The 23,639-nt window shown below is 45.6% G+C and overlaps 1 protein-coding gene across 9 annotated transcripts in view; it reads left to right on the plus strand.

Annotated features, from left to right (window-relative positions):
* Nfya (nuclear transcription factor Y subunit alpha) overlaps positions 1 to 22,938 on the plus strand; it is a 23,881-nt gene extending 943 nt beyond the window's left edge. Inside the window, exons 1-10 of one of the 9 annotated variants that reach the window (XM_033766432.1) lie at positions 7 to 446; positions 5,880 to 6,006; positions 7,585 to 7,671; positions 10,436 to 10,582; positions 14,555 to 14,686; positions 14,849 to 14,954; positions 16,017 to 16,183; positions 17,276 to 17,449; positions 18,164 to 18,265; positions 20,515 to 22,938. In XM_033766432.1, the coding sequence (XP_033622323.1) occupies positions 5,932 to 6,006; positions 7,585 to 7,671; positions 10,436 to 10,582; positions 14,555 to 14,686; positions 14,849 to 14,954; positions 16,017 to 16,183; positions 17,276 to 17,449; positions 18,164 to 18,265; positions 20,515 to 20,568 (1,044 nt within the window). In that variant the 5' untranslated portion in view covers positions 7 to 446; positions 5,880 to 5,931 and the 3' untranslated portion in view covers positions 20,569 to 22,938. Of the gene's footprint in view, positions 1 to 6; positions 447 to 1,777; positions 2,596 to 5,628; positions 6,007 to 7,584; positions 7,672 to 10,435; positions 10,583 to 14,554; positions 14,687 to 14,848; positions 14,955 to 16,016; positions 16,184 to 17,275; positions 17,450 to 18,163; positions 18,266 to 20,514 lie in introns of those variants that run through there. The other 8 variants (XM_010631020.3, XM_010631019.3, XM_010631023.2 and 5 more) reach the window with 8 other exon arrangements.
* Positions 22,939 to 23,639: the final 701 nt, after the last annotated feature.

Raw genomic sequence — 23,639 nt, forward strand, 5'->3', positions numbered from 1 at the left:
CGCCCCGCCTGCCCGGTGACCCCCGCCGTCATTTCCTCCTCCCGCGCCCGAGCCCGCCGAGCTCTCCTTCCTGCTCTGCGCCTCGGACGTGGTGCATAATCCGTGCGGGCTCTCCCGGGAACGCAGCGATCCGTCTGCCTTTCTTTCACCTTTGTCACTTTGCAGCGTCAGGCCTCACCCGTTAGCTCAGTCCACACATCTCTGTCTCCTCCCTTTCTCCCCTTTCTGATCTGCTAACCTTTGTTTGAAATGTGTTTAGAAGTGAGTGTTGCGTGGCTTGCGAGGGTGAGGGGAAGTCGCCCTTGGCATCTCATTACTGAGCGATATGCAGTACCAGGCAGCCCCTTTGTAGCGAGGAGGGAGTGGGCTGAGAACCACCCAGGCCGAGCCCACTATGGGTGCTCCGGTCCACTGCGGAGAATTCTGTGGCCCCAGCTGGCAACAGCGTGAGTTTTCTTCGGATGGAATAAAAGCAGTGGTTGGGTTGTTTTGGTGTTTTTGGTACACGGGAATCGAACTAGGGTCCTTGCTCTTGCGAGGCAGGCGGCGGAACCACTGAGCTAAATCCCCGGCCCTAGAAGAGCATCGTTTGAAGAGAGGAGCGCTGGTTTAGGAGCCCCAGATGGCGCGGTGTGTGTTTGAGACAGGCGAAGTAGGTAGGGAAGTGGGCGGTGTTATGGAGAGTTTAGGCGGGAAAGTCCAGTTGGTAAATACGCTTTCCCTAAGATTAAAACAAGTTGGTTTGATTTGTGGGATCAGCTCTCTAATAGTAATTGGCTTCTTTGGGGGGGAAAGGGAAAGAGGTTTTTTTCTGGTTTTTTCCCCCCAAAGAGACCAAAATGGTTTTTACTGAGATGAAACATCTGTTGCAACTCTTGACAATAGTATAAGGTGCCCCTTTTTCAGGGTCCTACTTGCTGAGTTCACGTAAACAGAGGTTTGAGAAAATGTGTGCTCTCTGCCCTCGCCTCAGCTGAAATGCTCTGCCCTTTCTAGGAAGGCTTTCTCTTTGAATTGTTTTCAAAATCCACTTAATTCTCACATTATCACAGTAATACATGAAGTTGGGTGGCTTAGTTTTGTTTTTTAAACACGGTCTCGATTTGCAGTTCCGACTGGCCTTGAACTCACTGTATTGCCCAGGCTGGCCTGGAACTCAGAGCAGTCCTGCTGCCTCAGCCTCCTGAGTGCTGGGAGTATAGATATGCGCCACCATGCCCAGCTCATTGTGGTATTTTAAATGGTCGTATATGGTGCCCGCAGAACTACCAAATAACTTCTGCAAAACGTCTTTGTGAAAGGCAGTCATCCATCTCCACAGCCTGCCTGCGCCTGTCTGCAGGAGAACTTCGTTGCCTGCCGTTCTGAGGGACAGTATCGTGATCTTTCATTCCCTCTAGTCCTGAGGCCTTTCGCTGTGCTCTTCATATGCTGAAATTTCTGTTATTTTTATGCTCTCCTTCTGGGATGCTCCACTCGCTTCTACATCGGTACTTGTCACACTTCACACCAGTTCATCCAGCACCATTTCCTGGTTTCCTGCTGTGGTTTATTTGCAGGTGTGATGAATCTGTGCCTCAAATTCCCATGTACTTTCTCTCTTAAGATCCTAGAATGGCTTTTTACTCCTTTACAAAACTTAGACTGAAGTTAGAAACTTCATCAGTTTCCTGTTTTGTTTTGTTTTGTTTTATTTTTTGAGACAAAATCTTGCTAAATAGTTGAGGCTGGCCTTGAGCTCACTGTGTAGCTAGCCTAGGCTGGCTGAAAACTCACGGTGATCCTCCTGCCTCAGCCTCCTGAGTGCTGGGATTACAGGTGTGTGCCACCACACCTGGCTTTCAGTTTACTTTTTAGTTCTACAAACTTTAGGACATTGTCTGACATGGTGCCTGACATGTTGGGGGAAAAAAGCAAATTAAGCTCCAACCCAGAAACTTCTATAGGATGATGGGGAAGCTGGACAGTCCTTTCTTCATTGCCCAGGCTTATATCAAACACTGATAAAAGAACCTACTTCGTGTCTTAGGAAATAAATGTAGAGGGTCACCTTGGTGCTTTTAATAATCGAAAGCATCAAAGCATGTGTTATATAAGGATATTGTTTCATGAAACTTGTTCCAGTTATATATGTGTGTGGGTTATGTATGCAGTGAGTGGTGATGCAAACTATGGTTTATGGTTTACAAAAAAACGCAAAGTTCTAGTCTAGGCTGTGCGTGGTGGTGGCTGTCAGAAACCGTGGCTGAGTTCGGGCAGTTTTAGCTTCAGATTTTGTGAGTCCATATACAGTGAGTTCCTGGTGGTTGGCTAACTTTCCACTTCTGCACTTTTGAAGTCCTAGGGCAGAGGTGCTCAGAAGCTTTTTCTCAAAAGCCGGAGTAAACATACACTGTTACCCTTGTATTAGGAACTGTGTCAGGAGCAAGAGCCAGACAGACAAATCTGGCTGACTTACCTTTGTCCTACTCTTGGGCAGACAAGTCCTCGAGGAAAGACTGTCAGTTACCAAGCACGGTAGTAGGAGCACACAGCCTCTCCGAGGCCGGTGGCCCGGCCTCCACCACAAGCAGCGTCAGGTGGTGCCCAAGCCAGGTGACTCCCCCTTAACATGAGAGCTTTGCTGCTTCCGTTTTTACCCTTCAGGGTGTAATGAACTTGTTCTTAATTTGGAGCGTTTGTATGACCAGAATAAACTAGTTAAAAAGGAAATCTGCATGATGTTATGTTTATTAGTCATTCCCATGTGGGCTTCGGGTTACATTTTATAACTTAATCGAATAAGATGCAAATTTCTGAAAATTAGTCGAAGGAAGACGCCGTAAGTCCTAAAAACATTACTGCGTCGGCATCCACCTTATTTACCAAATCTGGGACCGTAAGACTTCTGACTCGTCCTCATAGTCAAAATGACTGTGAAAGGTAAATGTTTTCAGTAGATTCATGGCAGCAGCCACGACAGTGCCGCTAAGGACAGGGCAGTGAGGCTGAGAGAATTTTATAGGAACCGCCTGCCTGCCTCCCAGTTGGCTCTGCCGTTTCCACCTTCGCATGCCAGCCTTGCCGGAGACCCATCCACGTCTCTGCCTGTGTCCGTCGTATTTTGGATGCATGTTAGTAAAGTTTAGGTGTCACTGCACTTCGAACTCGATGCTTGGACACGAACCTGAATGTTTTGCCTGCTTTCCGTTGCTGTGGTGAATGCTGGAAATGATCAGCTTATAAAGAGAAAGGGTTTGTTTTGGCTCACAATTTTGGAGGTTTCAGTCCATGGAAGGCTCCATTGTTTGGGGGCCTGTGGTGAGGCAGCTGCTGGCAAAAACCTTACCTCGTGGCTGGGAGGAAGAGACAGGTCCCCTCCCTTTTGAGGGCATAGCACAGTGACCAAAGGCTTCGCGTGGTGCCTCACCTCTTCAAGTCTGTGCCACCTCCCAAGAGTGCCAAGATGGGCCCTTTGGGAACTTTGCAGATCTATGCTCTGGCACGTATTTTGTGATTTCTTCCTTTGTGACACCTCACTGACACGCCTAGTTTATGTAATTTGAGCTTCCAAATTTTGTAATACATAAAAGCCTAGAGCAAAAAATGAAAGTTTATGTGCATTTTTATATATACCTCCCACCCCATATTTCCAGGATGCATTACCTTTGGTGACTTATATAATCTGTTTTTGAGTGAAGTCTTTAGGGTTCGTCATTATCACTCCAATATATCTAATAATGTCCTTGTTTACGGAAAAGTGTCTTCAGATCTTAAGGTGTGTAACTGGTAAATTTGAACACTGTAGATCCTTGATGATTCTTAAGGACTTAGTAATTCCATAATGTTTGAAAATGGTATTCAGATAGCTTTATGATAAAGTGATTTAAGACAAATGAGTATTGATAGGTGCTACAGTGTGTAGAGAATTTTTGGAGTAACAATGGTGCTTGGGATTTGCTTCAGCAGGGATAGGATGGAAAGGGGATGAGACGTGGGAAATTGGGTGATGGGCCTGTGGGGCTGATTATACTATTCTTTCTACTTTTGAATATAGAAGGAGACTGTCAAAATTAAAAGTTGAAATTATAAAGAGTGAAGTATTAGTAGGTATTTAAATTCAAGACTGGGGTGTATCTTAAGTCTTTTTTTTTTTTTTTTTTTGGTTCGAGGGATCGAACTTCCGGTCTTTGTGCTTGCAAGGCAGGCGGTAGAACCACTGAGCTAAATCCCGGCCCTGTCTTGTCTTTTTTTTTAAAAAATTATAACCTTAGTCACTTAGAGATTTTTCTTAACAGTGCTCCCTCTCTGTCATTTTATTTTCCGCAGTTTCAGTTGCCCGTGGTCCCAAGATACTGTACTAAGTTGAAAATTGCAGAGATGAATAATTGAGAAGTTTTCCAGTGCATGCCATTCCTGGGAGTGTGGTTAAATCTCACATCATGTAGTCCAAGGCAAAGTAATGAAGTCTAAACTACCCACCCATTAGTCTCTTACTAGCTGCCTAGGTTATCAAATTGACTATTACAATACTAAACTGCTTGTGTTCACAGAATCCTCGATTCACCTAATAATGACCCGGAAGTACAAGAATTGTTATGTTGACGAGATACCAGTGCATAAAACATGGAAGGAGAGGGACTGGTACGGTGTGGCAGGCAATACACTGGAGATAATTTTAAAAAAAAGAGGCTATCTAGGGCTTGGCGCTATACAGGTGTTAGGGCTTGTATCCAGACATTCCCCTAAAGCCTCATGCAGTCATAGGTGGGGCTTTTTGGAGGTGGCTGGATCTAGAGTGTGTGGTGCTGGGATCAAGGGTGTGTGGTTACTAAATTAGTCCACTGATTGGATTAGCATAATTCTGGGTGTGGGTGACCGGGAAGGGATAAAAGGGAGAGCAGGTTTGCTGCCTTCTGCCTGCCCTGCCATACCATGGACTGTTTCTGCTCTGCGATGCCCCTCTGCTCTGCCTCCCTGCCTTGGAGCCAGCCGACGATGGGCTGAAACCTCTACAAACTGAACTGAAATAACCCTTTCCTCCTTTAACTTGTGGTGTTGAGCATTTCGTTTCAGCAATGAGAAAAGTACGTATGACACCAGGATTTCCAGCATCCAATGGGGGTTCTGGAACCTCTTCCCATGGTTGGGGGGGTGCTATTAAACTAATCCTGAGTATCCCTATGTCAGTACTATGATTGTCTTTTATTCTCATTCTATTAAATTCCAAACTAGTAATATGTTTGGTGGGCAGCAAGTGTGTGGTACAAATTAGAGAAACTAAGGAACCTTTATTCTGAAAAGGACATGTACAGACCTGAAAACTCATAATCCCCCCCAAAATAATCTGAATATTACCAGATTTATACTCTACTGTAAAAACAAATTGAAAAATAGGCCTTGTTACAAAGAGCTTTTCTGAGTAATTCCGAGGTGTGAGTGCTGCTGTAGTAATACTAAAATTATTGCAATAAGAAGTGACTAAAACACGAGGTGAGGTGGTGCACTCCTGTAACCCCAGCACTCAGGTGCTGAGGCAGGAAGATCGCAGTGAGTTTGAGGCCAGTCCGAACTACAGAGGGGGATCCTGTCTCCAAAAAACAACCACTAAAAACATTTTAAAGAGCCGGGGATTCAGCTCAGTGGTGCTGCTGCCTGCCTCACAAGCACAAGGACGTGAGTTCAGTCCCGGTATAAAAAAAAATTTAAAAACTAGCGAATATAGTATTATGCTATTACTGTGCCATAGAATCCTACTATAGTAAAAACTGATACTAAATATAAACATTTCCTGCTCTCTCACCCCATTTCCTTGCAAATGGTAAGTACGGCAATAAATTATGAAGGTGACCTGTCTGGCAAGGCCTTCATTGACCGTCTCGTTTCCATGTCTTCCCCAGCTTTGTCTCCAGCGGGAGCTCGCTGTGCAGAGGCCTCTGACGAGGAGGTGTCATGGAGCAGTACACGGCCAGCAGCAATAGCTCCACTGAGCAGATTGTCGTGCAGGCCGGTCAGATCCAGCAGCAGGTACGGAGGCGGAGCCCGCAGGAGCGCTGGGCGGTGGGGGAGGCACCTGAGAGAGGGTACAGCCCGCAGCCTGAGGCAGGATCTGGTCACTTGTGACAGCCCGTAACCACCTTGTAACCACCTTGGATCTGCCCTTCGTGGGGTCCTAGTTTAATAGTAAATCACCCCTTTTATCTCACTGAAGGTCAGAACACTGCGTTTCTCATGTGGGAATTTGAATTTTTTTGTTTTCCAACATCAATTTGCTAGTTTCTATCCTCTTTTGAGCTCAGTGCTGATATAGTGAGGGTTTGGCCACAGTAGACAGTATCACTGCTCAAGAAATCTCTTCTTTGATTTGGCCCACCACCGTACTTACTCTGAACAGCTTGAGCTCAACACTAGGATAATATTTAGACAGCCACATTTAATGCTTAAGCACATTAGGAAGGAATTCCCACTGTTTTTTTTTTTTGTTTTTTTTTTTAATTTAGGCAGGGTCTCACTCTAATTCAGACTGGCCTTGATCTCATCATGATCCTCCTGTCTCAGCCTCCCCGAGTGCTAGGATTATAGGCATGTGCCACCACGCCCCAGCTTTAGGTTTATTCTTTGAAAATATAGTGTGTGTCCTCGTACTTATACAATGTTTTTTATGCTTTTTAACCTGGGTTTAGTTTAGTAAAACTTCACTTTCCCCTACCCCTTGAAGAAGAAAGAAAATATTATGCTTCCATTTGACAATGGGCCAAGAGTGGGGTCTTGGGAATGTTTCTGTCTTTGAAATGGAACATAGCTAATGTAGAAAAATAGGCAGGAAGGCGGAGGAACTATTGACAGTGCGCTGTTTGATCTAAAGATCAAAGGAAGGAGCTCCTCTTGGTTAGGCAGATGGATTATTTACACTGCCTTGCCCTCTTCCCTTCAGTTGTGGGGTGGTTGTTTCCTCCCGGGGATTGAATGCCACCCCTTGGCGGCTGGGGTCTCCTCTGTCGGGACTTAACAAAAGGATATGCCAAGGAAGTTGAGTCACCCCAGAGGGTACTTCTTAGGCAGTCCAGTGGGGTAGAAAGAAATCTTATTTCAGGGGCATAAAAAAGCAGTGGTCTTGTGAAGATGACTTTGGTTCACAGTGATTCGTTCACGCTTCATTTCTTGAGATTGCATTTATGCCCCAGAAAATCTTCATCATAACTTCACGGCTGTTGTTAGAACCTGATAAATTTTGTTCTTACGAACTTAAATTCGAGAAAATAAGAAGCATTAAAACAGTCGAAGAAGCAGGAGGGTGAAAAGTCCTGTTTCTCAAGGGCAGGACTACATCGTAAATTTCTTGGTCAGTGGTGTTATTTTGACCTGTGGGAATTTATCAGGTTCTAACAAGTTGGGGAAGTTGTTTTGAGGTCCACTCTGGGGGCCGAGAGCAGATGCCTTCAGCCTGCTGCACGGCAGCTTCCGTGTAGGGAGTCTGCACTTCGGGAGTCCCGGGGTGGGGTGGGCGGATGGAAGAAGACTTCCTGCCCTCCCACTAGAGGTAAGAGTAAGATGCTCGCTTCTCCAACTATACGCATTTGAAGCTCTTCCTGTTCCTGTTCTCAGCAGCAGGGTGGTGTCACTGCTGTCCAGTTGCAGACTGAGGCCCAGGTGGCATCCGCCTCAGGCCAGCAAGTCCAGACCCTCCAGGTAGTGGTGCCCTCTCTGATTCCCCACGAGCACTGCATGGACCTGTCCTCCTCGTGTCTGGTGCTGTTTGTGTTCTCAGTAGGAGTGGCAGAGTCAGTCGCATGTCTCTGATGCTGCTAACTTGTCCCTACGGCTTTTATTACAAGGTGCCAGTTTCCTAATGTTTGCTGCCAAGTCCTGTAACGAACACTGCATCTGTTCTCTGAAAACTGTTTGGCCAGTGTGTTTCTGAGGAGTCCCTCGAAAAGATACCAAAATGACAGGGAGAAATTCTCACAAGTGGCATTGGAATTCGTTCCGTGCTCAAACTCTATAACCTTGATGACGCCATGGTACAATTCTTTGAGTTTGTATTCTATTAGAAGTGAAAAGACACAAACTAGGTGAGACTGTACTTTAAACTTGACCGCAAAATAATCCTTGCATTTGGCAAGTTTACCTGAGCACTGACTCTCGTTACCTCTGGGTAACCAGCTTGTGCTCACTGCCTCTTCTGGGGAACTGGTAACCTCTTACTACTAGAGCTACGCAGAGGCTATTCTTGTACCCTTTGTTGGGCAGACATGGGATGTTCTTTCACCACTTACTTGCTACAGCCACTGTCAGAATTCTTACTGGTTATTTGGATGTGTTACAAAAAGAAAACAAAATCTTTTGAAAAATTCTTAGTACAGTTAAGTAACATTATGTGTGGCCAAGTTCAGTATCTTAAACGGGGTCTCTGATTTAGCTAGTTCCTATATAAAAGTAGTAGTAGGAGCACGAGCCTTTGCTCTGTCTCCTTTACCCTGACTAAAATGACCGTTATTTTTGAGAAGTTGGCACAATACAGATGCCCTTTTCCCCTCCGTCTACGGACGTGACTTAAGGGGTGGCCCAGAATGTACAACCGGCACCTCACTTTGCTACTTGAGCTACTCCGCCTCTCGCAGTTAACTGGCCCTCCCTGTAATGTCTCCCTTCTCCCCTGGAACCCCCCACCGCCAGCAGTGTCTGCTGATCCTGACCTAAATCAAGCTGAAAGAAGCCAAACTTGTGGGTGCTCCCCTTCTGTATGGGAATCTTGAGAGTTCAACAGCTTGTCTGTGTCATTCATGCTTGCTTCGTCTTATTCATATATAAAACAGTATCTGGGGTTGTCTTTAACCACTCGCAGAATGGGATGTGACGTGCTTTTAACTGTATGGCTTCTGTGTGGTGCATGTGTTCTGTGAACATTCATATGTTGGGAACACTGGGCTTTTGAGAGTCAAATCATTTACTACGTGCATGTGTAGCATGTTAATGGGGGGGGAATTAAGATGGTGGAAAGCTAGAAAACTTTTAAGAGTGTGCCTCAAAACTTAACTACTTAGACTCTCTTTAAAAGAAATGGAGGGCCGGGGATTTAGCTCAGCGGTTTGGTGGCCTGCCTTGCAAGCGCAAGAACCCGAGTTCAATCCCTGGTACCAGAAAAAAAAAGAAAAGAAATGGAAACACATTGTGGAAGTCTTCCTCTGGGGGTGTCATTGTTTTCGGAGAATTTCAAATAGTCATTCACGCAGAAAGTCTGCTGATAAATGGGTCCTGAAGCAGCGTCAGGGAGCATCCGTGTAGCAGAGGGAAGTTGCGTGTAAGGGAAGGAGAAAGCATGAGGTCATCGGGCTGTAAAGTGGAGTTTCGCAAGGGACCGTGTAACAAGACCCGTGACCTCGGGGTTCTTACAGTTCTGATGACAGTGGTGGTAGGTGGCTGTACAGTGTGATCTAGTCACCTGCCACAGACTGAACTTTAACTTGATTAACTGTTGTTGAAGCGTTTTGTTATGGGCATTATGAATCGATCTTTTAGTTATAAATATTTTTGTTACCAGTAGTCCTTCGACAGTAGAATGTGAAAATGAAAGTTGGGGACTTGTAGCTTTTCTGTGGATCACTCATTCACGTCTAAAGTGGCTTAGTTCGGCCCCTCAAAAGGATCCTGCTGGGTATTTATGTTCACGGTGGGACTCAAGATGTGACGGAGCACTCTGAGTGACACGGGTTCTGGAGTGGTCCGTGCTCTCGCAGGAGCATGAAAGTTGAGAATTCTGTCGGTGTGCCTAAGGGCTCTGCCTAACTTCTCTCTTAGTCTTTGCTTCCGATTAAGCTAAAATAACGGCAGATACTACAGGTTCCAGTGTGAACTATCCAGCAAAGATTGCAGAGGGGCCCATTGAGCAGCAGGCCTCGCTAGATCTCAGTGAGGTGGTAAGGTAGGGGGCGTACATTTCACTTTGGCCTGGGAGGCTGTGGGAGAAGGAAAGGTCCTCTGTCGGCCTGCAGAGCTCTTGCTACCCAGCCTCCTGGTGTCACACTCGATGCTTTGTTTACTTGCTTCGGGTTACCTGTGATTTGCTTTGACCCCCATCCCTACCCCCTCATTGCCTGCTCCCCGGCCCTCTTTAGGGGCCATTCTCAGGTCTCTCAAAGGCAAGTATCTTTGACGTCTTGATTAAATGTTTGTCGTGGATGTAGCTATGTCTGGTGATACATGCCTTATATAGGTGGAGACTTCCTGAAGACTAGACATGCTCCCCTGTACCTCACCTGAAATGTGTAGCTTGATGTTGATTCAGAGGCATCAGAGCTACTTAGAGGAGATGACTTGAGGACCAACAACTCACTGTCTTAGTGTTTCTCTTGCTCCCGCCCCAGCAAGACAGCAGAATAGTCCCAGTGCTTGTTGTTTGGTAAAAATTATTTCGTGCTGTCTGGTATTTCATTGTTTTCATTTTCCTTCATTCCAGGTCCAGGGGCAACCATTAATGGTGCAAGTCAGTGGAGGCCAGTTAATAACGTCGACCGGCCAGCCCATCATGGTCCAGGCCGTCCCCGGGGGACAAGGCCAAACCATCATGCAAGTACCTGTGTCTGGGACACAGAGTTTGCAGCAGGTGAGGGGCACTTTGACATGTGTAGATGTCTTAAAGGGCGGGTGGTTGTGACCTGTGGCAGTTGATGCTGGTGTTGATTGCCTCCCACCCTCCAGCAGGGGCAGCGGGCCTGTGGCACATGGGCCTCAGCACACTTTCAGCAATGAAAGCTCTAAAAGGTTCGCCATCACTGCTCTGCAGTTAACGTAGTCAATTTCCTACCTTTGTGTAGTACTCTTGGGTAAGGTCTGGACTACTAGGCATGGTGTTGATTGCTGTAAAGAATATAAAAAGATACGCATGTAGTTTAAGTAACTTGTTGGAGTGCCTAAGGGCTAGAGGAGAAAGAATTTACAATCTGCTTTAGACATTGTGTGTACTCAGAAATGTTGCCATTTTTATCTCCATACAAATTAGTATTTGAGTTACCTCGCTGACCGAGAAATGGGGAAAGATAAACAAGACAAAGGTGCAGGCCCCATGGAAAGAAATATGTAAGGAGATTACATGCAACTCTCGTGAGATTTTAACATTAGAGGGATACTTATCAAATTAGCACAAGTTTTTAGAAGTGGTTATGCCAGGGTTGTAGCTCAGTGCGCCATGCCTGCCTCACAAGCACAAGGTCCTACGTTCGATCCCTGGTACTGGGCAAAAAAAATAAGCGTGATTATATCTGCTCCAACAGTGGGTATAGAAATATTCATGTTTGGAAGACATTCCAAATATTCAAATTGGAAGAATCTCACTTCCCTTATATACAAACCTTTTTTTTTTTTTTTTTTTTTAATACAAACCTTTTGATCTACCAGTCCTACTTCTAAAATCTGTCCTTCAGGAAGCATTGCTGTGTATGTAGAAATGTGTGGAACCGTGTCATACAGCATTGTACTAATACAACAAGTGTTTATAACCTGAATGTCTGTAAGGAAGATAAGACAGTGGTGTCAAATATCATGTCACCGTTAAAAAGAATGAGATCTAGGGCCAGGGGTTTAGCTCAGTGGTGCTGTACCTGCCTCGCAAACACGAGGTCCTGAGTTCAATCCCCTGATACTGCAAAAACACAAAAAGAAAACATTTTTTAAAAAAGGATGAGCAGCTCGTGACTTTGGTTGATCTTAAAGTATTTTTAGTGAAAGATAATGTTCAGGTATAGACTGTGATCTCATCTTTATAATTAATAACCAGTTCCCCATGGTTGTACGTTTATGAGCCTAGAAAAATGGATGCAGGAGAGCTGTTCACTTTTTACTACATGTGTATATTGTGTTGGTAGTTACAGAAGTTTTATTAGTGTCTTAGTTTTAATGAAGGAATTTAATGTAAGTTGAAAATAAATCAACCATGATGATACTACTGATCAAATAAACTTGTCATTTTCCCCCTTCTAATTTTATGCCTAGTTTTTGTTCATAGCTAACTGTACTGTGCATTAGGGTTTTTACTTTTTTTTTTTAATATAATCTATTTCCACAGTTTTCTTAGTTGCCTTTTTTTTTTTTCATAATATTCAGTCAGTTCAATGAATCTGAATTCTGATTTACAAAAGATATTTAAGGGCTTGTTTGGTTTTGCTTTTGTGGGTAAAATACATTTGGGCCCAATAGTTTTATTTTGCATTGTCATTTTAGGGTAATTTCTTTGGAGTGACCGTTGCTCCAGGAAAACTGTAAGAACATTTTTAAAGCTATTGGCATATTTTGGCCAGGATAGAATTGTAGTCAAGGTTAAAAATAGTTTGCACGTTTCATCATGCATAGATGTATGAGGCTTTAAATATATTTTCAGCATGCTTTTCTCCTTTTCATGCTGCCAGCCCTGCTGTGAGGCCGCCTTCTCACTGATGGGACAGGATATTGTGGGTGCAACAACTAGATTTTGATTCAAGTCTGTCACACAAGCTTTCCTATCTTGGCTATATCACACGTCTGTTCTCCATCCATAAATGCAGTTTCTATCAGCTGATACTTAGAGTTCATTCTAGCTCTAAAGTCTGTGATTTTATGGCCTTATTTCTTTCTCCTATAAGAGACCTTGTTATTTCTCTTCCTCAGAGTAAGACTGTAACTGAGCACCTGGGAAAAATGATTTACATATAAAGCAGTAAGATCGCAGTCACCCCTAGAATGCTTGAGACTTTAATCCTTTTTATGAGAGATTGCTTCTCATTACTGTCCTTTGGATAACCTTCCTCCCCCACCCACCTAGTCCTGGGGATTGAACCCGGGGACTCTCTACCACTGAGATACATTTTGTTTTTTAATTTGAGATGGGTTCTGTCTGAGTTATTCAAGCTGACCTGGAACTTGGAATCCTGCCTCAGCCTCACTCAGTGCTAAGATGACAGGTGTGTGCCGGACACCCAGCTTGAATAGCCATTTTTTTAAACAAAGACTATTCAACCTTTTTTTGGATTATGTTCTCCATTTTAGAATTCAGTGGAGCCTATGCCCTTTTAAAAAAGGGGCAAGTATCTAGCATGTCCAAATTTTACATGTGGTTTTAGATTAAGATCCCTAGGCTAGCCCAGGTGTGGTGGTACACATCTGTAATCGCATCACTTGGGAGGCTGAGGCAGGAGGACTGCCACAAGTTTGAGGCCAGCCTGGGCTATGTAGTGAGTTCAGAACCAGCCTGACCTGCATAACAAGACCCTGTCTCTGAAAAACAATAACAATAAAAAATCCCTAGACTGGTACAGACTGAAAACAGAATAAAAACCAAAAAATAGATACAGATATAAGGACAAGGGTGGTAGACATCCATCTTGCCGAAAGTGCCCTCTTTCTAAACTACAAGTTGTGTTGGAGAACACTCAGATCCAAATGTATCTGTTGGAGCAAGTGATTCAGCTCACTGCAAAAAAAAAAAAAAAAAAAAAAAATCTGTGGAACAGTGATTGAATGGTCACAGAGCTGGTGAGAGGAGAGATGAAGGTGCTGTGGGCTGGGGTACTTGGTAGCTGCGTGCTCTTGGATTGGGAGTTTTCTTGAATACAAAATACTAGAAATTTCAAGTTGTAGGGCCTTGCTAAGTGCTTTCTGTTTTGATTATTAAAAAGAAATGTGTCCTGTAGTCATATGAAAATATTCTGAACAACCAACAGTTAAAGTATTTTGTTAAGTTTTTTGGGTTACAAAATTTCAAAGAAATACTTCTCAAACTTCTCATGCTTCCAATGATATTCCTAATAAAGTGCCAGTAGCCGTTAAAATAAGAAAGAAAATGGGTCTGGATACCGCAGAATCCCTCACTTTCCTTATTTGCTTTTGGGGGGGGTGGATCGGGAATCGAACTCATGACCTTGCGTTGCAGGGTAGGTGTGGTGCCACATAGCTAAGTCCCTGGCCCCCTAGCTTTCTGAGCGTTAGCTTAGGGACCACATAGGAAGTGCAGGCAGAAGGCTGCTACACAGTGATGATAGTTCTGGGTGTTGGTGAGAGTACTGGATACAGGAGTAGGAAAACCATGACCTGACATATTGCATACCTATTGCCGCATAACAAATGACCCTAGAAGTTAATGGCTTAAAGTAAAAAATCTCTGTGTGTCAGGAGTCCTGGCACAACTTGGCACAGTTCTCTCCCTTGGTATCTCTCTCAAGGCCATCACTGAGGTGTCAAGACATCAGGTAAACATCGGATTTGTGATGAATGTATTTCAAATACATGTGTGAGTGTACACATGTATATAATATTTCATCTGTAAAAGCCTTTCATTGTGTATTTTTAAGTGAATATACTTTTTTAAACAGTCATGCCACCACTGTTAATAAAGCAGACATTGATTCCCAGAGTGTATTCAGAATTCCCTGCTCATCTTGGAAGTGGAAAAGAAGTTCACCAATTCATAACTAAGAACAGAACAGGACCCCCGTCTTCTTCCCTCTTTAGAGCGTTTCTTGCTATCTAGAGGAATTTATTTAACTAGCATCCGGGGACTGGAGGGAGGTGGTGTCTATAGGTTGCTATCCTGTGTTCTGTTCCTCAGATCCAGTTGGTCCCGCCTGGGCAGATCCAGATCCAGGGCGGGCAGGCTGTGCAGGTGCAGGGCCAGCAGGGTCAGACCCAGCAGATCATCATCCAGCAGCCCCAGACGGCGGTCACGGCAGGCCAGACGCAGGTAATCCCGCTGCTCTGTCAGCCCTGGCACACAGCTGCCTGGGGAGGGATGGTGAAGCGAGACATCTCCCAGGATTTTTTAGAGGCCCCCACAGTCCTTTTCCTTGTGGCTATCTCTGGAATGAGTGCATTGTATCCCTCCCTGTTCGTTCATTTCCTACAGACCCAGCAGCAGATCGCTGTCCAGGGGCAGCAAGTGGCGCAGACCGCCGAAGGGCAGACCATTGTCTATCAGCCAGTCAACGCGGACGGCACCATTCTGCAGCAAGGTATGGGGGCTCTGAGCATCCCAGGGACTCGTTGAGTGTCTTTTTCATCCCAGGCAACTGTGAGTGCTTCAGAATTTTAGTTGTAAATTCTGTGCATTTTTTTGAAAACGCTCCCCTAAAAAAAAGATTTTCTCTCAGTCTTCACTGATTGTTGTTCCTTGTCAGTGTCCCATCACCAGCCCTGTCTCCATTTGTAGAATGATGTTCTTACAGTGGTAGCTACAAGGGCTGGGGGTTTAGCTCAGTCATGCCGCCACCTGCCTAGCAAGCACAAGGACCCGAGTTCAATCCCTGGTACAAAAAAAAAAAAAAAAAAAAAAAAAAAAGAGTCAAACACGGAAAAAAAAAAAAAAAAAAAAAAAAAAAAAAAATGGTAGCTACAGACTGGCCCAAAGGATTATGATGTTTTAATGGTCAGGATCATTCTAAATAAAAGATTTAAAACAGGGAATTTCTTTATTGGTAAAGGGAGAAATACATTGGTAATCAAGGTGGCTGTTGTTACTCTTTTTTTTTTTCCCCTGGGTCAGTGATGTCCGTGTCAGATTCCATGACTAAAGCTTTAACTTGGTATGAAGATCTTTACAGTGCAAGATCCAGAGATCAGGCAGGATGGAGAACCAGTCCTCAGGTGTAGCTGTTAAAGAGCAGGGACTTGACATGCTGACTTCATTTTAACTTTTATTCCTGTCCTAGACTCGCTGTCAGTTTGGGATAAACGTACATTTTAGCATCTGTCCCCTGGAGCACAGTGTTCCTGCGTTTGCGAGCAGTGGGTACAGCTGTCATCAGACCCGTAGAAACTTTTTCTCCTCCTTTAGAAAAGCATACCTGGAATGCCCAGGGGAGCAGCTCATCCCAAGGATGGATGTACTTTACTTGGGGTCCTAGGCACTTAGTAGAAATTGCAAAGACTGGGACAAGCCAGTGGGAGGAAGTGGCAGAGCGCTCTTTCGCTGCTGCTTTTCTGGGGTTGGTGAGGGTGTGCCATCTAGAAGAGGGACTAACCGTGTTCCCTTCTTTCCGTTCTGTGTGCCTGTTTTATGTTTTATTTTCTTAAAGTCACAGTCCCTGTTTCAGGCATGATCACCATCCCAGCAGCCAGTCTGGCAGGAGCACAGATTGTACAGACTGGAGCCAACACCAATACGACCAGCAGTGGCCAAGGAACTGTCACCGTGACACTGCCGGTGGCAGGCAACGTGGTCAACTCAGGAGGAATGGTCATGGTGAGGAAGCGGATCGCTCAACTTGCTCTTTGTGTGCTACAGTTTTCTATGCATCTCTTTGTCTTTACAAATTGCTCCCATCTCCTGTAGACCTTGGTGCTAATGTTTGACTTCTTGGAATTGAAATCAGTCTTTAAGTCACTCAGAGTCACTTGCACAGTAAGGTTACACTGAACTATCGCTGTTAGGAGTTCCTGCTGTGTGCCGGAGACGCAGCAGTGGAGAGACAGGTGTGACTGTCTAATTTCACATGGTCAGAATTCTGCCCATGGAGGGGAAGGAGCGCTGGGAGTCTTTGGGAGATGGAAATTGTATCGCCCCTGTTGAACGAAGCCCAGAAAACCTAAAATAATGAGATTGTAATCAACAGAGCAAGCAAGAAATGTGTGGTGCAATTATTAAGAAGTCAGGAAGAGTCGGGTGGTATAATAAAAGCCGAATCCCTTCAAAACAGGATGTTAGGGGCCGGGGATTTAGCTCAGTGGTGCCACCGCCTGCCTTGCAAGCACAAGGACCCGACTTCAATTCCCGGGAACAACAACAACAACAACAAAAAACCAGGATGTTAGTGCCCAGAAAAGAGTGGATAACTTAAGAGTGAGGAGTCGAGTTTTGCAGAGCTGCAGAGGCCCAGAAGAATCTGTGTCATCGTGCACAGTGGTTACATGTGGAAAGGGGTGGGGTACAGGAGGCTGTTACTTACTTCCTCATGTATGTGGTACAGTGGGCATTTGTGTGTTTAGAAAAGTTAGGGTTGTATAGCAAACTTAGTGATTTGGTCCTGTGCCTGCCTTTGTGCTGAGGCATTGTCTCGTACGCCTGTTTCTGGTCATTGTGTGGCAGCAGACATAGAAATGGAACCATTCTCAGTGGTGCCTGAGCCCCCATGACGGAATCATCTGAGATGGTTATTTAAAATTCAGGCCTTTAATGTAATATTTTCCAGGAATCTTCATTTAACCAAGCATCCTGTAAAGTTGTTTGTTTGTTTTTTTCTGGCCTTCAGAAGAAAGTAGATTATCAGGCTCTGGGAAACTGCTTGCTGTGTCCATACTGCGTGCAGTGACACGCTCTGCCTTCCTTGTCCCACAGATGGTGCCTGGAGCTGGCTCTGTGCCTGCTATCCAGAGAATCCCGCTGCCTGGGGCGGAGATGCTCGAGGAAGAGCCCCTCTATGTGAACGCCAAGCAGTACCACCGTATTCTGAAGAGGAGGCAGGCCCGGGCTAAGCTAGAGGCAGAAGGGAAAATTCCAAAGGAAAGAAGGGTACGTGTAATCCTGAGGACTCGGGGAGAAAACAGCAGGTTTCTGCTTCTGAGACTACCTTTCACATTGTTTTCTAGAGGACCTTCCAAACAGCTGAAGTTCCAAGCATTAGTATTTGTTATTGTTACGTGTAACTTCAGCTGTATCAACCAGAAAAAAACAGCAGCTTAGATCAGGATTTTTTTTTTCTTATGTAAAACTGCAGATAAATTATCCAGGGCTGCCGGAACATTTCTGCAGTTCTGAAGACCTGTCCTCCTCCTGTCTTGCAGCTCGGATGTTCTGAGCATGCTGTTCATAGTCCGTGCTGCTTGGGCTCTCGCCTAGGAGCAGAGGGAACCAGAAAGATGCGCACCCTTGAGCAGTGGTGTGTATCTCACTGGCCCGAATTCAGTTACCTGCCCACAACCTACCTTCAGATAAGGTTGGGAAATGCAGACTTTTTATCCAACAGCCATTTATTTGCCCGGCTCAAACTTGGTCTGCTGTTAAGCAGAAGAGGACTTTGTAATCAACATTCCCATTCTTACAGTAGCCATATATGACTAGCTGCTCTCTTATTCGCTGACTAACGAAGTGTTTTCTCCATAATTCAAAGTCTTCATTATCCCTGCAACTCTGATCACAGATGTCTTAAACATCTACGAATGAAATTCTTACACTAGCGAACTTGGTTCTGATGAGTCCCTAAGTGCTGTGTTTCACTGTTTCTAGAAATACCTGCACGAGTCCCGGCACCGTCATGCCATGGCCCGGAAGCGTGGGGAAGGTGGGCGATTCTTCTCCCCCAAGGAAAAAGACAGTCCCCATATGCAGGTAAGGAGGGGGCTCCTCCGCCTCATCACTGCTGTGTCCCGCTGAGGGGAAGCCTCAGCAGGGCCCTTGTGTTTTCACACTCGGAGCCCGGTCACATTCCGTAAACAGAGTGCAGGATTGTGTCTCTGAGTTATTCTTTGATCTTAAAAGCACTGAAAGGCTTTAATTCACTGGCCTCTCTCACCTTCTCATTTTCCCCAGTTATTACTATTCATTCCTTCCTGAAATTCTTTAATTTTTCAATTATTTGTTGTCATCGTGTAATAGTGACAGCAGCAGCCCATGCTGTTAAGCACTTAGATGAGCCTCGGCTTTCTCTTGAATGTCTCACAGCATCCTCCAGCTCCGGGAGATACAAATTCTGTATCGTCATGGTTGTAGAATTGAAACTGGGGTTTTGAGGACTAATTTGCCTAAGGTGAAAGACCTAATAAAGTGGCCAGTAGAAAGTCAAGCCTCAATAATGCCATTCCAGAGTTTATTCTGTGAGGTATACATTGGTTCGTACACATCTAATTCCGCTAGTTGTCATACAGGCATTTCCATCCAAAACAGAACTCTTGGTGCATTTATGCATCACACATAAACCAGTCACTCATCTCAACAGGTGACATGTCCATCCAGCCAGCTGTAAAAGCTCAAACAGTTCCGTTGTTAAAGAAGTCCTCTTTTATCTCTGCAGTACAATTTGATTTGGTTTTTCTCCCTCCCAGCTGATAACAGTCTAATCTAATCTTCTTTGGTTTGGATAGAATAGCTGCCTGCCTGGTCTTCCTCCTCCGACTTCTGTTCCCTCAGCCATCTGTGGACTTTTAAAGCACACAAAGCGCATCACTGCCCTGCTTGAGTCCCGTTCACCCGCCCCTCTGCTGTGTGCACTTTCTGAAATCCAGAGCCCTGCCCGGCCAGCCAGGCCCTGTGCTCCGGCTCCTGTTCATCTCTGGCTTCGTTTGCCCTTTGCCTCTTGGTCTCTGTTCTGCTTGTCTTCTAGTCCAGTGTTTTCACACAGTGTCTTCTTTGGAGTGTCATAACCATCAGATTGTTTGATTTGTCTGATTGTTCGGGAGAGATTTTCTGAGTCGAATATAAGTTATGTAGAGGGTGGTGGATTTTGTCCTCTGTTGTATTTGTTGGGCTTAGAAGTCGTGTACAGTGCTGAACACTCACTCCGTAGTTTATTGCATCAGTGAATCACTAACTCGATTGTGTGTGAGCATCACATTCCACCGCGCTGTCACCGTGTCCCCGAATCAGTCTCCAGGCTCCTCGTTGACCTTCAGCAGTGCTTACTGCCAGGTCCCTCTTCCTAAGAGTGTGGTTTTCACGTCAGTCCCTTTCTCCAGGATGCGTGATTTCTGTGTCATTTCTAAGCCACTGTGTCTTGTTCCCCTCCGAGCAGCCAGACTGGGTTTCCTCAGCACCCACAGCTCAGTTGGCGCTGTCAGTCGTCAGCTGTGGGTAGGAGCCCTGTGCCGAGAACTCCTAACTGTGGGTGCCGACACTGCGACCCTGCTTGTGTTACTTCATCCGTAAAACAGAAAGCTGTGGGATGCCTCACGGGGACGTTACTGGACTTTGTGCAAGCGTGCGCACGAGGCACCTGTTGATGCTCCGCGGGGCGTGCTGTCGAGATGTGGCTCCAGGTTGTGCGCCCCCAGAGTGTCATGGCTCATTGCTGGATCTTGCCCACTGAAGCTTCAGCCTTGCGGGGGAGACCAAGGGAGCCTTGCAGGAAGCCTCCAGCGGCCCTAGCGCCATAGCCCGTACTTAAGTGAGAAGCCACACCCAAAGCGCAGTGCAAGAACTAAATGGGAGCCAGAAGATTCAGGAGTGAACTCTTGGCCGGCTCCTGACTTTGTGGCTGTAGTGCAAGCAAATCATTGCCCTTTCAAGCTCTATTTTACCAACAAAATGACTGCATTAAATTATACAGATTCTGGTGCTTTTCCCAACCCTGCTAAACAGCCTATTGTCATGGTTTCTCTGGTTTTTCCGAACACAACCCATGGTGTGTAGGGAAAAGGTAACACTATCGCTCTAGAGTATTGGATGATGGAGGGCGGCTAAGGTGTATCTTCCTTCCTAATGGAGCTGCATTTTAAACCTCAGTTTTAGACCTGGGTGCTTACAGGACTTTGGTTTACTTCGGGAAGTTACTTGCTTTCCTTTGAGGATACAGTGTGAGAGCCGGCAGTCCCTAATGCTTTTGCAGAGGGCTTTAATCGTTATTATGCTGTCTTTGTGTCTAGGACCCAAACCAAGCTGAGGAAGAAGCAATGACGCAGATCATCCGAGTGTCCTAACCCCGCTCAGGCGACGCAATCGAGCTGATCGAGGTCGTGTTCCTCGCCTCTCCCGCTGTTCCAGGAAATTGATCGACTCTTCCGATGGGACACTAACTCTGCCCTTTCCTACAGGACAGAAACCACTTAGTTTTTAATAAGTGGCTCAGTATTATCATAGCAGCAGTGTCTGGGACAGTGAAGTTGCCAGCCTTTGTCTCACCCTTTCCGTCAGGACCTGCTTCAGCTGTTGAAGTCATTGACATTTCGTGCATTAGGATGATACAAGGAGACAGGTGCCGGCCCAGCGGTACACAAGCACTTACGGGCTAGCGGAGCCAAGCAGTCATCTCTGCAGAGGAGAGCGCGCTCCCTCCGGCACTGGACTGTGATGGGGCAGCCGTGGCCCACTCCTTCCCTGGGCTCCCACTGCATCCCCACTGGGGGATCTCAGGCTGACTGACTGACTGGATAGACACTTGGTAGTCAGAGATGGCTTCCCATGAGGAAGCTCCAGATTGTGACAGAAACAATAAGTTCTTGGAGTTAACAGTCACCTGCTCTGTGGTAATAAGAAACTCTGTCTGCCCAGATGTTGGGTTGGCGTTTAAGACACAGCACCTAAACATAGATTGTGGAATCCGTTTGTTTTCTTGTGGTTTTCTTTTCCCTCTTTGCAGATCAGTTGAACTATAGCTCTTGCTGTGGCTATTTTTAAGGCAACTTGGGGGTGTTGGACTTTGAAACTGAGTCTCTTAAGTAGAAAACAAACTCTCCAGCAGCCCCTGTGCAGAAGCACAGAGGACATCCGTAGTAACTCCCAGAGACAGGCTGGAAATTTTCAATCGGGTTTTGTGACCGTGGCTTGGGGACTAGGAGGTTCACGTGTCTCGCAGGGAGGAAGGACAGCCACCTACGTGTTGACAGCATGCTTCTCCAGCTGAATCGCTGAGAAGAAAAGACTAAATCACATTTAAACCTCTCAATCAAGCACTGACAGGAGAAGTCAAGACCCTTCCTGGGTGATTTCTGGAAAACACTGCTCGCTCACGCTGTCCTGGGCAGAGTCCAGGTTGCCTGCAGGAGCCTGAGGTGTGGTTGCTGGCTCAAAGCTGGCCCCAGAGCGTGAGCACGCTGCCTCACGCTTCCCGTGGCAGCGCATTCTCGGGTGCCATTTGCTTTCATTTTCTGGAAGTCTTTCCCATGACACCCACACGGCAGGAGCAAATTGCAGACTGGAAATAGGGCTGTGGGGCCAGGAAACAAGCCACTGTTCCCAGGGTGGGTTGGGCCTCAGAAATCTGACCTTCTAAATGTCAAATCCTGGGAGAGAGAATTGAGGTGATAATTTAAGAAGAGTTGGCTGCTTTCTCCGGAAACGTGGAAGGCATCAGGGGTTGGTTTAAATCCCCTGTAAAGAGTAAAGATAGGTCCTCTTTGACTTCCCTCTAACTGTATTAAGACAGAAAAGACATCATAAACTATCACTGTAACGGCGGAAGTTGAGGTGTAGAGCTATGCAAAACTGCGAGTGAAATATCTTCCTCCTCATCCTGGGAGTCTTAATTTCTGGCTTCCAGTTGTGCAAGGTTGACTCCTTGGTAACTTCACTAGAAATTTTCAGTACTTGACAGGAGTTGTGGTTACTCACTGTCCCAGGTGTTTCAGATATTACTAAAAACAATGAGGAATTTCTTCCTCTTGGTGCAGTTTAGGAATCTAAGATGAAAAGTTCAGAAAGATTTCTGAGACCTAGTTTATTTCTAGTGCTTACGATAACAGTCCTGAAGTCCTATTTATTTGTAGATATAAGTTTGTATATAATAGACCTCACATTGTTGCCGAAGTTTTCATCTTGGGGGACAAGTTCGAATTTTGTTTTGTTTGTTTTCGTTTTTGGTACCGGGGATTGAACTCCAAGGCAGGCCACCGAACCGCTGAGCTAAATCCTCGGCCCCTCGAATTTTGTTTTGAATGAAATGCTTCGGTTGTCATTTTGTCGCTGCATTTCAGACAACTCATGACCCTTTTTGGTGTGGTCCTTTTAGCGCACCACAATAGCCCACAAGGTGGGGGTGGGGGGGTGACTGATTTTTTTTCTTCTTTACTAGTTCTTTTACTCATTTGCCCTTGTGGCTGTAGTGGTGACCTTGAAGATGCACAGTGAATGGATAAATGAATTGGTCTGCTGCATAGTTCTGTCACTTTTTTGCAGGATAACTGTAAATGTATATATTTTAATTGCACTGGTACATGGAACAGGTCCGTGTCTGTAGCACTGGACCAACAGCGTTTTCTGGCTACAGGGTGCCCCGTCATAATGCCTTGATTTTCCTTTGGGACTCAGCTAGGTGATCAATCATTGATATCATTGCAATTGTTATTTTTTAAAATAAATTTATAAAAATACTAAAAAAAAGATTTTTTTTTTTTTAGGGTTGGGGATACTGGGGATTGAACTCAGGACCTTGCACTTGCCAAGCAGACTCAGAGCCACTGAGCTACATTGCCAGCCCAAAAATGATTTGACTCGAGTATGCATCTCCGGGATGCTAGGTTGTGTTTATGATGTTCACACCGGCTCCTGATGTCAGAGTCTGTCTATAATGTTGAAGTGTCATCTCTCATCAGTCAAATCCGTGGTGTCTCGGCCTTTTGACTTCACCTGGTACCGAGTTTCTGCTCCCTCCCTTTCGGCTGACCCACACGCTGAGGATTCTGTCACCAGTGGGCTGGCCATACCTTTAGTCTTAACTGCGGGAAGTGTTTGTCAGTACTTGAAGTAACTGCCTGGGTGCTTCCCTTATCACCAAAGCAGCCTTTTTGGGGTGTTGTAAACCTAGAAAGAGTGGAGATAACTCTTCAGATTTTGCGTTCATTTCCACTGCCAACACATAACACTTTCCTGGTCGTATATATCCACCGGGTGCTCATCCTATTGCTGCGTTAGGGTGTCCAGGAATCTGGGTGCAAAGACGGCCTCCGGTGTGCGGTTACCCGGGAGAGTCTGGAACCAGAGGCCAGCGTCAGATGAGGCTCTGCCCATCTTTGCCCTCAGACGGCAGAAGAAACCCTAAAGAGGAGAAAGGACT

The sequence above is a fragment of the Fukomys damarensis genome, unplaced genomic scaffold (assembly GCF_012274545.1).
Source record: "Fukomys damarensis isolate Sample0158 unplaced genomic scaffold, DMR_v1.0_HiC HiC_scaffold_20, whole genome shotgun sequence".
Lineage (NCBI taxonomy): Eukaryota > Metazoa > Chordata > Mammalia > Rodentia > Bathyergidae > Fukomys > Fukomys damarensis.